This window comes from Thalassophryne amazonica, chromosome 8 (assembly GCF_902500255.1).
Source record: "Thalassophryne amazonica chromosome 8, fThaAma1.1, whole genome shotgun sequence".
Classification (NCBI taxonomy): Eukaryota; Metazoa; Chordata; class Actinopteri; order Batrachoidiformes; family Batrachoididae; genus Thalassophryne; species Thalassophryne amazonica.
Window position 1 is genome coordinate 43,221,371 of NC_047110.1, and position 16,063 is coordinate 43,237,433.

General features: G+C 39.5%; 1 protein-coding gene across 1 annotated transcript in view; it reads right to left on the reverse strand.

Moving 5' to 3' along the window:
- appl2 (adaptor protein, phosphotyrosine interaction, PH domain and leucine zipper containing 2) overlaps window positions 1-14,405 on the reverse strand; it is a 55,825-nt gene extending 41,420 nt beyond the window's left edge. The window contains exons 1-4 of the mRNA XM_034176077.1: window positions 14,230-14,405; window positions 8,698-8,796; window positions 3,078-3,137; window positions 258-329 (exon numbers count right to left, since the gene is read on the reverse strand). Coding sequence (XP_034031968.1) covers window positions 258-329; window positions 3,078-3,137; window positions 8,698-8,796; window positions 14,230-14,286 — 288 coding nt within the window. The 5' untranslated portion in view covers window positions 14,287-14,405. The remainder of the gene's footprint in view (window positions 1-257; window positions 330-3,077; window positions 3,138-8,697; window positions 8,797-14,229) is intronic.
- Window positions 14,406-16,063: the final 1,658 nt, after the last annotated feature.

A 16,063-nucleotide genomic window follows, 5' to 3' on the forward strand; every position in this document is an offset into this window, starting at 1 on the left:
AGAGCTGTGGCACCCCACAGTGGAGTATGACAGCTCCATCTATTTTGTCTATACACTTCAGCCCACACAGTCCACCTTCATTCATCCACACATTGTCACCCTCAGTTTAGTTCAAGTGGTAAAACAGATACCACTTTCAGCCTCAGTGTACAAACAGCTTTGACCTAACATGCCTGGGCTTTTCACTGTGGATAGTATTTGTGCAAAATCCTTTGGCACACACACACACACACACTGAATAAAAATGCATGCCTTACCTCCCCCACACTTTTGGCAAAGTTCTGCAGTGTGTTGATTACTTCTTCATCCCCTTTTCCAAGAGCAAAATTCTCGAAAGAAAAAGGAAAGAGTGGAATAGGACAAATTAAACCCTGAGAACAGCATCATGCAGCCACCAATACCAAATACAAGGGGCAAGGAAGTCAACACCATTGAGTTTTATGTACATTTTGTTAAACAGCTTTTAAAATAGTGTGCAGTATAAAGGTGCCCTGACACGAGCATGTTTTTGATTCACGCAACAGCACGACCTGTGTCGTGCTAGAGCGTAAACTCATCTTTAACTGGTGCAGACAGGACACCAGAGGGGCGCTGGTGCATGCTATTGCGCACAGAGAATTTTGAAATGTTCAAAAAAATCTTTCACGCACAAATGTCGTGCTATGTGGTGCGATGTAATCACCAACACGATGTGCAACTTGTCAAGTGGAGTAAACAAGCAGTGAAAAGAGCGAGTGGTGACGTCAGCAGATCACAGAGCACAGCTCGTCTGAAGGATTATAACAAGACGTTAAATCTGTTATAAACATAAAAATAAATACTTACTAATACTAACAGCTGCACACAAGAAGGAAAAAAAACATGCAACTGTTTTATCAAGCCATGACAATATAAACAAGTCAAATAATTACCTTTTTAGACAGCTCAAAATGCTTCCTGCAGCCTGTTAGGCGCGCGTGTGAACGGCTTCGGCTGCAGCCTTCTCTGTGATTCAGGAAGTGATTAGAGCCGTTTTCAATGGCCAAGTTGCAGGAAAAAAAGATTAATCCGCCATGTAATAATTATTTTATATACGCAGCATCCAGCGGCAAGAGAAGAGCTGTGGTATTGTATGACGAAGTCTGGAGTGGCAGAGAAGTATGTTAGGGTAGTGGAGGACATGTACAAGAATAGTGTGACAGCGGTGAGATGCACAGTCGGAATGACAGACTCATTCAAGGTGGAGGTGGGATTACACCAAGGATCAGCTCTGAGTCCTTTCTTGTTTGCAGTGGTTATGGACAGGTTGACGGATGAGATCAGACAGGAGTCCCCATGGACTATGATGTTTGCAGATGACAATGTGATCTGTAGTGAGAGTAGAGAGCAAGTTGAGTCTAGTCTGGAGAGGTGGAGATATGCTTTGGAGAGAAGGGGAATGAAAGTCAGTAGAAGCAAGACTGAGTACATGTGTGTGAATGGGAGGGAGCCCAGTGGAATAGTGTAGTTACAAGGAGTAGAAGTGGTGAAAGTAGGTGAGTTTAAATATTTGGGGTCAACTGTTCAAAGTAATAGAGAGTGTGGTAAAGAGGTGAAGAAGAGAGTGCAGGCAGGGTGGAGTGGGTGGAGAAAGGTGGCAGGAGTGATTTGCGACCAAAGAATATCAGCAAGAGTGAATAAGCAAGAGCAAGAGCAAATAAAATAAATATACTCAACAAGTCTGAAACTATTTGGACCCACAATGACAAAGCAGATGACAATCACACAAAATACTGTAGAAAAACTGCAATAAATAATTTTTGAAAGCAATTTTTTTTAAAACAATGCATTAATTTTATAAATCTAGATTAATCCCATTCTGATCCTTTTTTGTTTTGATGTCACTGACTTGGTCTGACAATAATGTCCACTTTTGAGAGCAATAACTGGTTTGGTGGTGTGTTTTTTTACATAGTTTAAACAAGAGCACCAGACCATAAGTTTTTTTTTTTTTTTAAATAGCACCAAGGGAAAAAAATGTGATCAACACATCTGTAGCACAAAGATCCTTCTTATATTGTTCTCCGACATGAGCAATAAAAGAGCCTCGTTAATGTTTCCTCGTGCTCAGCAACACATGTACTGTGGGTAAAGTACATGTTAAATACTTTCCATACCAAAGTAACGTGGTTTAATAATTGTCATCATCTTATCTCAAATGTGTGTGTGTGTGGGGGGGGTGAACCAACATTTTGAAACGCTGATTAGGCTTTAAAGACTGAGTTTGATATTTAATGTTTAAGATCTCAAAGTCCCAAAATTCTGTGAGGGTTTTCACAGATATTCACCTGATTTAAGCAGAATTTATACCCAACACAGCTTGTTTAACACTTCTATGAGATACGTAATAGAAGCAACCCATCCCCTCAAATCCTCTAATTTTACATCACACACACACACACACACACTGTCTGAGGATTACAGCTGTATTCCAAAATCACAAAAAGCCCTGATATGCAAAGTGAAAATTGCTACATCACACACCATCACTTTAATTAAACTGATAAAAAATTTTTGAAATACATTTTGTATCGCATCAATAAATCATGCTCAGTATATTCATGATACACAATTTTTGGAAAGTTCACAGACTGTAGAGTTTATTTTTATACATTAAAATATTTCTGTAATTATGATTTTTAAAATATAAAAGGGCCATTAAAGTTTATAACTAAGAATACCCATGATGGTATGCATCCTATTAAACAAACAAACACATTATGTTGCTTTAAATGGAAAGGAGCTACTAGCCACAGCTATACATACTGTATGAATGATAACACGTGAGCTACACTACACAAATCTTTAAAAAAGGCCATTTCAGGTCAGTTAGATCAGTGTAGTGTTTCTATACGAAACTAAAACTCTTCCTCTCTACAGTTTGACAGACCTGCTGTGCTGTCTTATGTATCTTATTTTCAATCCTGTGAATTTGCTCCCAATGAAACACATTTTCTTCTTTGTTCCAAATTATTACAGCACATTAGTGAGACTTGTTTAATTCACCAGAACTAGTTATGCAAATGCACTTGGGACCACAACACTGTACCTATACTCACTTTCTTCTCATATTGCAGAAGTTGCTGTGAGAGCTGCTCTGTGGCCAAGCCCATCTCACTCTGTAGACAGATACATAAGAAAAGCAGAGTTAACAAATTGGACCCTCATGGATTTTATTTCAACTCGTCAGCTTCTGTTGCTTCTTTGTCTCTTTTATGGAGCAAAGTTCAGGAAGAAGCAAAAAGATGTAAAGGAATAAGATGCTGCATGATGTGAACCAGTGTTTTATTTAAAATTGTAACTAAAAAAAGGGCACAAAAGAACAATCAAATGAACAGCGCTATGGTAAAAGCAGAGTATAATGCTTCAGAAAATGTCTGAAGTTACTTTAAACAGTTATACATGGTGTGTTTTGTAATACCATGTAATTTTTAAAATTATTTTTAAAAACAGGCTTCTCAGCTGTTAATATGAGAGGCCTCAGTACAAACCATAATGTTTTATTTTCAAGTTTGCCCATGTGAAGTCACAATAATGAGAAATTTTATCTAACAATTCAACACCAACTTTAGGACCTCTTTGGATGAGACCAAAAGTGATTAGTTGATTGACAGAAATGTTATCGATCATCATTATCACATAAAATGCTACTTTTTAAGTTTGTTTCAGTTTATCAGAGTTTGTACATTTCCTAAATCAAGACAAATATCTGGTCTTTCAAATTCCTCCTGGATTCAGCAGTCAGAGGTATGTCTATATGCTAAGTGTTGAACATAGAGAGAGATTCACTTATCGTGGCAGCAAGGTCTGTGACATCAACAGACACCTGGGAAAAGCTTATGGAGTCGTGAGGTGGCTGGATAGTTTTCTGACAGTGACAATACCATTACACATGAAGTCTTTAGGGTCCTAGTGCTTCCTGACTTACTACATGGTTATGAGACTTGGATGCTAACCAGTGGCCTAAAGCAACAACTGATGACTTTGGTACTTTTAGCAGCTGTGGGTAGCTTGATCCGTTAGGCCCCCTTAATATGTGATTACTGAGAAACACGCAGCTCATAACTCTTAATGTCCAGGCCAAATGAATTTGTTAGGAGAATCATCAAACAGATGATTTAAAAAACACCCGAACAGAGATTAGCCTGTTAGCTGGTTCACACTCAAAGAGAGGGGGGTGTTCAGGGTTCTTTCATCACACGCTGATGCTCCACCTCTTTATGCATTAATGACTTCATGACAATGCCAGATATGAGCTTCATATCAGCCGTGAGAAGACCTATGGGTGACATTATGCAGGCTGTGTCCAGTTTATATACAGTCTATGGTCAAAACCCAACAACAAATCAGTTTTATTTGGTCAGTAAAAATAGTTATGATTTGAAGAACTCTCACTGGCTTCTGAAAATGTGTGATGTATCTGTAAACAAGTAGCTACACTGCGCAGGGCAATGACATGACGTGGGTTGCGCACTGCTGTCAGACAATTAGTGCAGCAAGATAAAGAACATTACTCATAAACAATATCAAAACTTAAAAGCTTTTTGAACCAGTATATTGTACTGATGCAGAGCTATATCTTTGTTCCTTTTGGTAGTTACAGTGTTCACAAATTGGCACCAGTCAAAGTGAAGTTGATGACATGTTCCATGTATTTCAAGGCTACAAGACAAGGCCATTTTAGGATCAAGGTCAAATATCATACATCAGTGCACAACTACAACCCCTGGCAAAAATTACGGAATCACCGGCCTCGGAGGATGTTCATTCAGTTGTTTAATTTTGTAGAAAAAAAGCAGATCACAGACATGACACAAAACTAAAGTCATTTCAAATGGTAACTTTCTGGCTTTAAGAAACACTATAAGAAATCAGGAAAAAAAAATTGTGGCAGTCAGTAACGGTTACTTTTTTAGACCAAGCAGAGAGAAAAAATATGGAATCATGAAAAACAATAGAACGCTCCAACACATCACTAGTATTTTGTTGCACCACCTCTGGCTTTTATAACAGCTTGCAGTCTCTGAGGCATGGACTTAATGAGTGACAAACAGTACTCTTCATCAATCTGGCTCCAACTTTCTCTGATTGTTGTTGCCAGATCAGCTTTGCAGGTTGGAGCCTTGTCATGGACCATTTTCTTCAACTTCCACCAAAGATTTTCAATTGGATTAAGATCCGGACTATTTGCAGGCCATGACATTGACCCTATGTGTCTTTTTGCAAGGAATGTTTTCACAGTTTTTGCTCTATGGCAAGATGCATTATCATCTTGAAAAATGATTTCATCATCCCCAAACATCCTTTCAATTGATGGGATAAGAAAAGTGTCCAAAATATCAACGTAAACTTGTGCATTTATTGATGATGTAATGACAGCCATCTCCCCAGTGCCTTTACCTGACATGCAGCCCCATATCATCAATGACTGTGGAAATTTACATGTTCTCTTCAGGCAGTCATCTTTATAAATCTCATTGGAACGGCACCAAACAAAAGTTCCAGCATCATCACCTTGCCCAATGCAGATTCGAGATTCATCGCTGAGTATGACTTTCATCCAGTCATCCACAGTCCACGACTGCTTTTCCTTAGCCCATTGTAACCTTGTTTTTTTTCTGTTTAGGTGTTAATAATGGCTTTTGTTTAGCTTTTCTGTATGTAAATCCCATTTGCTTTAGGCGGCTTCTTACAGTTCGGTCACAGACGTTGACTCCAGTTTCCTCCCATTCGTTCCTCATTTGTTTTGTTGTGCATTTTCGATTTTTGAGACATACTGCTTTAAGTTTTCTGTCTTGACGCTTTGATGTCTTCCTTGGTCTACCAGTATGTTTGTCTTTAACAACGTTCCCATGTTGTTTGTATTTGGTCCAGAGTTCAGACACAGCTGACTGTGAACAACCAACATCTTTTGCAACATTGCGTGATGATTTACCCTCTTTTAAGAGTTTGATAATCCTCTCCTTTGTTTCAATTGACATCTCTTGTGTTGGAGCCATGATTCATGTCAGTCCACTTGGTGCAACAGCTCTCCAAGGTGTGATCACTCCTTTTTAGATGCAGACTAACGAGCAGATTTGATTTGATGCAGGTGTTAGTTTTGGGGATGAAAATTTACAGGGTGATTCCATAATTTATTCCTCAGAATTGAGTGAGTCCATATTTTTTTCCCTCTGCTTGGTCTAAAAAAGTAACCGTTACTGACTGACAATTTTTTTTCCTGATTTCTTATAGTGTTTCTTAAAGCCAGAAAGTTGCCATTTGAAATGACTTTAGTTTTGTGTCATGTCTGTGATCTGCTTTTTTTCTACAAAATTAAACAACTGAATGAACATCCTCCGAGGCCGGTGATTCCATAATTATTGCCAGGGGTTGTACATTACCCCCTCAGTTCAATAGTATCACACACTTTCCTGTATGTAGGATTTATGGTTTTCACAATATGGAACCCAACAAAGTCATACAAGTGGAACTTGCAGTCCAGTAAGCAACTCTGCTACATGTAACATGCTCAAAAACTATCTGGAATGGAATGGACTGGAATGGAATGAGATTTATTATCATTGTCATTACAAATGCAACAACGAGATTATATTTACACTCCAATTACCTCAGACAATTAATCCACAATTATTACGTGTTTACTGTAATAATGGCACGCATCAAAATTAAAGACAACACATATACATTTGACATTGTTTATGTACTCTAAACTTGAAGTAGTCTGTCACCCGAATTGAGGCAAAGTGGGTGAGGGGCGCAGCAAACATGAGTTGTGCCGCCACCAGCTTGGGGGGAGTGGCGTGAGCGGGGGCCGGGATGGGGTGTGTGGTAGGGAGCAGGAGGGGGTGGGGGGGAATGGAGCATGCGTCCAGTCTCTGTCCTTGTCCTTGTGTGAGTCAGTTCTGTCCGTGTGGGAGTTAGAGAAGCTAAGGGGCAGTCGAATGTTCACCAAGGCCGTAGACATTCTTCTGGAGGAAAACAACGGGCATTTTGTCCTTCAGAGGCTGATAAGCCTGCCGTGTTTGTGGTTGAGCAGTGAAAAACACTTTTACAGTTTCACACGAACAAACCAGATCCAGGGCTGTGAAATGAAAATTGTGAAATCCGAGGAAAATTTGCAGGGGGTAGATTGTAGAATATTTAAAAAAAATCAGGGTAAAATATCAATAACATACCTAATAATAAAAAGCCACACATTCTTGTGTAAATTCCTGTAAATCCACTCAAAGCCACAATGTCTTTTTTCCCATGAAAAAAGTCTACATTAATAAAAACTAATTTACATTGTTGTGTAAATTCATGTAGCCTAAATTCATTCAAAGCCACAATGTCTTTTTTTCAATCAAAGAAAGTCTAGATTAATGAAAGAAAAAAAAGGCTTTTCCCATTTATCTTTCAGGTGTGTTGATGAAGCCAGCAACAATTCCACGGATTCTTGTCCTCATCACACTTTTTCAAAACGTCTTTCTCGCCATCTTCGCTCTGTCTGATGTCGCTCCGTGACACATACATGCTGCAAAATTCTTTTAAAAACTTGAAAGTTCTAAAAGTTTGCGATGTCCACATGCTACGTTCAGCTAGCTTCGCACAGGAGCCACACAGCGTCACCGCAGCAACCAACCAGTCCCGCTTTATGACAACTGTCGTAACAGCCAGGCTTTGAGTGGCATTTATTTTCCTCGAAACTCCGCGGATCCGAGGAAACTGATTTGTATCTGTAACAGACAGATCAGTGTCCACGGACTTATAAAACTTGCATGATGTCGTAAAAAAAGAGAAAGCTTTGTGATAAACATTTTAAAAACTCAGTAACGATCACAATTAAAGAGTACAACACTGACACTCCCGCACCCCTCCCCATGATGAAATCTGCGGAAGATCTGCGGCGTTTTCACAGCCCTGCAGATCCCAAATTATGAATATTCCCGGCCTCTGAAATCTTCTTCTTCTGCAAGGCGCGCATTTGTCATCCAATTTACGTCTGAGTTCAAGGGTTAACGCAGTCTGAGAATGCATCACATTGCCCAACTCATTAATCATGACGGACGGGTGAGGGGTCGTGGTTCTGGTAGCAGCTGTCTTGCCAATTTTCTGGTACGTCAGGGCAGCACATAAGCCAATAAGTACCAGCCCTCCTATTATGAAACCAAATATAAATAAATCCTCCACAGAGAATGGCGCAAAGCATGCGACCCGCCACGTCTCCCAGGCGTCGAGAACATAGCCCGCAGGGTAGGTTCTATCTAGGCACGCAGGGTCCCCCGGCCCTAAACTTCTTGTAGAAAAAATGATCAATGATCAATTCCATGGTTAATCCAATATAGTTTGAAGAATTCACAGTGTGGTGAAGTAGGGACTTTGAAGGTTGGAGCAGAGATAAGGGAGAGGAGGAGATGCGAGCGGCCTCGCCAGAGTCCCAAGCCAGAACTGTCAATCTATGGCATTTGACAGACTTAACAATTGATTAACATTAAAACAGAAACAGAATAATTGGCAGAAATAATCATTGCTGTTTTTTTGGTAAAAAACAAACAAACAAAAAAGTAGTTAATACAGTCCAATAATGTACGTTTTTAAAGTCAGATCCTTAACTTGTGTTCAGAAAAGATATTGTGTCTTACTGTGTGTCTGATGTGGCTGTCTCACAGATCAGTGTCTCTGTGCTTTGATCAGTACCTGAGCACCAAATACCCGCTGCATTGACTGGAGAAGTTGGTTGGTGTAGTCTGTAAGGTTCCCAGCATCTTCTTCAAACACACTGAGCAATGAGCGAGTCTATGAGACAAACATTGACAAAGAATGAACACATGAAACAATGAAGTCAAACAAGGTCTAATGCTGCGCTTACACATAGGCAGGACGTGTTACGAATGTCATTTTTCTGTCATTAGTGGCACATTCCTGACATTCTTAACAAGAATTTCTTAATGGTGCGTGAGATTTGTGGAGCATGGTTTTGGCTGTCAAAAAAATCTTTCACGAATGTCACACACAACCCTCATTTCGCCTCATGTTCTGGAATTCACAACTGAGTGTGTTGATAAATCTTGATGAGTGGTGAACAGTAATAGAGTGTGACAGCATTCGTCATTGTTTCTGTGATGGTTCTTGGAGCCCATACTGTCACACGTTGTTACAAACTGACACAGAAACTGTCAACTTTTGACACGAATTGTAACATGGTGTTACAGAGCACACTCTGGATGGGCTGCCAGTCTATCACAGGGCCTTGGGAAAGAATAACTTCATTAAATATATTAATTACATTACAGAGTTATTAATATTAGTACTTTTGCATACAAGCCTGCTTTTCTGGACTTTGCTCACCAAGGTTGCTTATCAGGCTGAACCGGAATCTTTTGCTTATAAAACATGTACGCGTGGCTTACAGTGGAGAAAATAAGAGAGTTAAAAAAGCAAGAAAAAAAGAATGAAAGTGGTTGTGATATTTGGTGAAAAATTAACTTTGTGCCTTGAAGTGAAACCAAAGGTGAAATCATTTCAATGTAGACTTCCTTGCAAGCTGGGAAAATGATATCTGGGTGCAGTGACACAAGTACAGCAAGAAAAAGGCAAGGCAGATACAGCAAAGAGAAACACACCCATCAGCTAAAGTGTATTTACAGTTCACTTCAGCTGGCTTTAGACATTAAAGACAGAAGAGTCATTTTACACCAAAAAGAAAAACTGTTGACTGCTACACTTACAGACGAGATGATGTTTTCAGGTGGCGTAAACACCACTGATAATAAACTTATCTCTTCTGCTCAAAGTGATGTTAATCAGTGAAAACACCTGCTGGATTCAGTGTGGCTGCAAAGAAAACCTGCACCCTCTTGGCCCTTTCTGGAATACTTTGGACACCACTGTCTTATGCCACGTTCACACCGGATGACACGCGAGCGACGGCAGCGACAGGTTGCCATGTAATCCCTATAGAAGGATGCGATGTGGCTCCACAAAAGTCCAAGCCACGATTTTCAGCGATTGGCAAGTTTGTGGCGCGATATCAAGTCGCGTTGCCCTCCTCCCCAAGTTGAAAAATCTGAAATTTTTCGTCTTGTCGCGGCGCAATGACCTATCAGGGACTGGATATGTAGTGACGTGGAGATGTCTGGAGTTTATACTTGATGTGGACATGTCCTGTCTCTGGCAACCAGCCTGTGAGCAGGACGTATGTCCCTTTTGTCCTTTATTTATAATTATGACAGAGTTTGAGGGGAGAGCGAGCGGCAGCACCGCAGCAGCGGCCAGTTTCTTTTTTCCACGTGCGCGCGCAAATGAATCATCCGTAAAGATAATTTTATTAACTACACAGATGTATAATAAAACAAACTGGTTTATAACACAATTATGACAGAGTTTGAGGGGAGAGGGAGCAGCACTGCAGCAGCAGCGGCAGCCAGTTTTTTTTATTTATTTTTTTTTATTGTTCACATGTGTGCGCAAACGGGACAGGAGGTCCTCAAACTGAGTCCTGGACAGGCAGAAGTACAGCTGAAAGCAGCCGTCATCCTACGCAGCTCCTGCAGCAAATAATGAAACTCCCCGAATTGGAAACATCTCATGAGGATGTTGTGAACCCAGGGACAGCCCCGCTGGCGACATCTGTCAGCTTTCCACAACAAATAGAGCACAGCAACTCGCTCCTTGTGATCAAGGTCTGCCATGTTGACTTGACGGCGACCGGAATGGAAGCTCCTCCTATTTGATGACGCATTGGGGTGAATTTTCTCAGGGAAAGCAGAGCGACACATCGGGTGATGGTGGCGCATCCCTTGCCTGGCAATGGATGCGAATTTGTGGCGTCGGGTGTCGTCCGGTGTGAATGTGGCATTAGATACTCCTTTCTGTGAGCTACAAACAGCAGTGTAACCTGACTGTGATAGTCAGCCACTACAAAAAAATAATACACAGAATCCTTAATTTTAGCCATTATCTTCAGCTAAATGACCAACACCTGACTTTCACAAACTAATTTCTGCATCTCACAGCAGAGGCAACACATGCACACGCACACACAAGCCTGTTAATACTGTGGTACATGATGAGAGTTCTAAAACATGACATATTCAAAGCACATAAATGATTAAATCTATCATGAATTGCTGCTTCCAGTCACTCCCCTCGCTCAGGTCGTCAACAACGGTCCGAAATGAAATTTGTCTCTCAGGTAACCATGCTAAAACTGCATTTCACATAATTCTTTTGTGGTTCCTGGTGAATCATGACATAGTTTCTCAGTTACACTTACTGAAAACGATGACAACCCTCTGATATCATACCCACAGTTCCCTGGCACTCGTATGAGTCAACTGCTGTGATTAAGATGCAACTAAAATAAAGAATATGACCACTCTATACAAAAAAACCTGCACCTGTCAGATTCAGACAACATAATCAAGTCCGAACAGCTTTTGTACTTGTCCTGGACAGCTGTTAATATCAAACCCTGATGTTATTGTGGGTGCCCTCAGTCTGTACATGAAACTTGCAGTACAGTAACTATTTCATTACTTATTAACATCACTTTATATCAGCTTTGGTTTGTTTGCTGCTTTAAGTTTTGTGTTCAAGTGTTGATGAAGATGCTTCTCTGGCTAACTGAATATTAATTGCACTAGTCCAGCCTTTAGGCTACGTCATTCTGTCATGGTTTATTTGCTGTGAATATGGCTAGGCAATATGAATCTAAACCAATATTATGATAATGAATTTTTACCTCAGTTATGATTAATTCATTATTGTTTATTTTACTGACATTTTTTTATTGCACTACACTTTCTCTAACTATAACATTTTTTTTTTTTTTTACAATTAAATAGTGGCTATTTTACCTTAACTATTCATGGCTACTAGTTGGTCCTCTGGTGTGGTCAGAACAATGTGGCGCTGAACCCGCTCAAGACTGTGGAGATGATAGTGGACTTCAGGGAGAAACCCCCCATCACAGCCCCCCCCCCCCCCCCCCCCCCCCCCCCCATCCTCAACAACACTATGCCTACTGTGGACACTTTCCGGTTCCTGGGATCCACCATCTCCCAGGATCTGAAGTGGACCTCCCACATAGACTCCATCAGGAAAAAGGAACAGCAGAGGAAGTACTTCCTCAGACAGCTCAGGAAATTCAACCTGCCCCAGGAACTGCTCATCATCTTTTACCAGTCTGTGCTGTGCATCTCCATCTCTGTTTGGCATCCTTCTGCCTCCAAACATAGCAGGCACAGACTTCAACAAACTGTCAGGTCTGCAGAAAAAAAATAATCAGAGCCAGGGCCAGGAAGCGAGCTGGTAACATCTCTGCAGACCTCTCACACCCTGGACACACATTGTTTAAACTCCTCCTGTTTGGTCAACGTTACAGAGCTCTATATGTTTTTTTTTCCATAAACTGCCATAAACCTCACTAATTCATATACCTATGTCATGTACAACTTCAATCTGTTTGTTTCTCCTTTGCACACATTTTTTATTGCACATTTTTTATTCTGAATTACTTAGTATTTAGTGTATATTTATACATGCTTGTACAGAGAGAGTACAGTTGAAACTGGAGTCAAATTCCTTGTATTCTTTGAAAATATTTGGCAAATAAAGGCTATTCTGATTCTATCTTGTCCACAGACAAAGGGAGCCTGAGGCACACAGCCTAGCTGGAACTAAACCCTGGCCACCTGCTCTGCTTTGCATTAATAGGTAAAAAAAAATGGTAACTAAAACAGGGATGTTCAACCAGAAGGGTGATGATGGTGGAGATTCACAAGTGGAGATGGGGGAGACACACATGTGCACATGCATGCACACACACATGTAAATGAAATTTAAAAAAAAATATGAGAACAGAAGTCAAACAATACTAAGTCACCATCATGAGATACTAAGAATTAACAGTGAGGTGTTTAGTTGTTTTGAAAAACTAAGCAAATTAAACTCCTCAGGCATAATTATGAACTGGTAATTAACTCATAATTGGATGGTAAGTTCTCATTAAATGACAATAAGTCACATTCATTTGATACTAAGCCACAAGATGGCATGTCATGATTATGAAATACTAGCTCATAATTAGGAGTAAGTCATAACTACTGGACATTGGAATTGCAACAATTAATCAATTATTATTTGACTATTAAATTAATCACCAACTATTTTGGTAATCAATTAATCATTTTTCATTTTTTAAAAATAAAAGATCCAAATTCTCTGATTTCAGCTTCTTAAATGCAAATAGGCTACTTTCCAGTTTTACTACTTTTTAAAAATTCCTCTGACAGTAAACTGAATTTATCTTTGGGCTGTGGACAAGACATCGAGGCATCATCTTGGTTCTGAATGATATTTTTCATCACTTTCTGGCATTTCATGCGCCTATCAACTAATTGATTAATCGGTTGATTATTTTCTTGATTAACAGATTATGAAAACAATCATTAACTGCATCCTTACAGAACAGCAAGTCCCATTTGCTAGACTATTACTGATGCTGTTACAATTATGTGGCTTAGTATTGCTTAAACATAACTCTGTATGCATAATTTTGACATAAAAATCTAAATTTGGCTCAGAATGTCATAATTCTGGTTTAAAAACTCAGAATCTTGCCTGGAAAGCGTATGTTATGATTGATTGTTGCGTAATTGTAGGAAAATACTACGTAATAACAATATGTGAATAAATAAGATGGAAAATATTTATTTTTAACAGGGTTCAAACATGCACACTAACTACTGGCCTGATGCAGACTAATTCCTGTGGTGTCCGAAAATGGAAACCCTACCATAGCTCAAGAAAAGACGCCTAACTTGGATCTACTAAAGGTTGTAGCTTAAAATTAAATTCACAAATGACACAACAAAGCAAATAAGTTATAAATGATTGATTATATGCTTTAGCTAATGTACCGGAGAATATCACCTCGACCAAGCATAATTTCACTAGCATTTCAAATTCAAACCCAACAAATGTTAACGTGAGTGAATACAAGATATTCCGTGGTGTATATAAACTAGAGGATTGTTTGTAGCAAAAGAACATACACGATGATTATACTCCCACGATATGACAACACAGAGCTGTCACTGTCAAGCGGAAACCGGCTGTAATGGAACAGGATACTATCTGGACTGCTACGCTAAGCGCTCTAGCACCTCTTCTGTATTTTTAAATGACAGTTCCCTTTCAAAGATGATAAAATCCACACCAGCCTACCTGAGGACTGTCCTGCAAAGCGTCCTCAAGCAGCAGTTTGTGATGAACAGCAGGCATCTTGTTAGGTGTCGTGTAGGAGAAAAAGAATGGAGAGTCCTGCAATATTTACAGAGTGGACTCCATTTCCCAGAGAGCTTTGTGTGTGGCAGTTCGAGGCGTGCGATTTCTTTTATAATCACAACTACGATAGCAGAGACAACAGCGACAATTGAAAATTTAAGCTCTGTATTTATTTGTAGTTGCTTACATTTGTATTAAATAAACATGACGTGCTTCTAAAGTAATACATAGATGGTAATTACTGTATGAGCGTTTTGTCATTTTAGTATCAATAGTGTCACCACGTGGACAGAAGTCGACACCTAATGCTATAACCAATAACATTAAAATGTATTTGAACAATTTCTATTGACCTTCCTGTGCTCGCAGATATCAACGACGCAAAAAGTGATTCTTCATTGTCAAAGATATTTTTCCATGGAATGCATAAAAAAAGAACACCAGTGACCACGTAGACGCACAATAAATTGGATGAATGATAATTTGGATACAAATGCAAATAGAAATCTTTATTCTCCTCACTCACTCAGTTACAACCAAGCATCTGACACAAACAGATAATTCAAAACAATACAGAACTGCACAGAGACCAAAAGTGAATAAGTACATTCTGTAATATGCAGCAAAGCATAAGTTCTCATATGGTACTACTAATGTGCTTTGCACAATATTACTCAAAATATTTGAAAAATAACAAGAGCAAGCATAGATTTCTGACATCCACCAATCTGAATCTGGATCACCTCCAAAATTTAGTAGAGTCTTCCATGCCCTAATATGTAGTATCTGTGGTGCAAATTTGATGAGAATCCGTGAAGTAGTTTTGACGTAATCCTTAAAAGCCTATAAAGTGAAACTTGATCCAGAATCCAGATCCAGATCTCCTCCAAAATGTAATGGAGTCTTTCTTCCTTGGCCTAATATCTGTCTGTGGTGAAAATTACTTCAAAATCCGTGGAGTAGTTTTGTCATAATCCTGCTAACAGACAGACAGACAAATAAACAAGAGCAAACAGAGATTTCTGATGTCCTCCAATCCAGATCCGGATCACCTCCAAAATTCAAAGGCGTCTTCCATGGCTGAATATGTATCTGTGATGCAAATTTGGTGAGAATCCGTGAAGTAGTTTTGATGTAATTCTTCAAAGAATAAAGTGAAAGTCTTCCAAGGCCGAATAAGTATCTATAGTGCAAACTTTGTGAGGCTTTGAAGGATTACGTCAAAATAAACAAATAAAATAACTTATTAACGTGAATGCTTATTCAAGCAATGCATTAATGCAGACAAGCCCTGACAGGTATGCCTGGTCATGGCACCCACAGGAACAATAGGATATGTAACAAAAGGATATTATTTTCTCTCTGTACTGGACTGTCACTGTCTAATTGTATGCATTTTCTTTCACTAATTACAGGGACAATTTTGATAATGTTTTTTCCACTAGCCAGATTTAGTGTACAGCTGTAGATTTAGAAGAGTTTGCAGTGCTGTTTTTCACTCTGAATGACTACTAATGACTGAACCTTCAAATGTCAGTGGAACTAAAGTGATTGTTCAATTTATTCTCTGTGTCGAGCAGAGTTGTATTTTTTTCTTGTAGAAAAGTGGCTGGCTGGGCAGTGTATTACCCTGTTACTGGATATGAAATTATGCCTTCAAAGGTTGTACTCCAGATTTGAACAATGGCATGTCAATATCTGCATGCTAATTACATGCAGCCTGCTGAAGTACTGCTGACAAATCACTGTCCCACTGTTTACATAATCTGTCTGG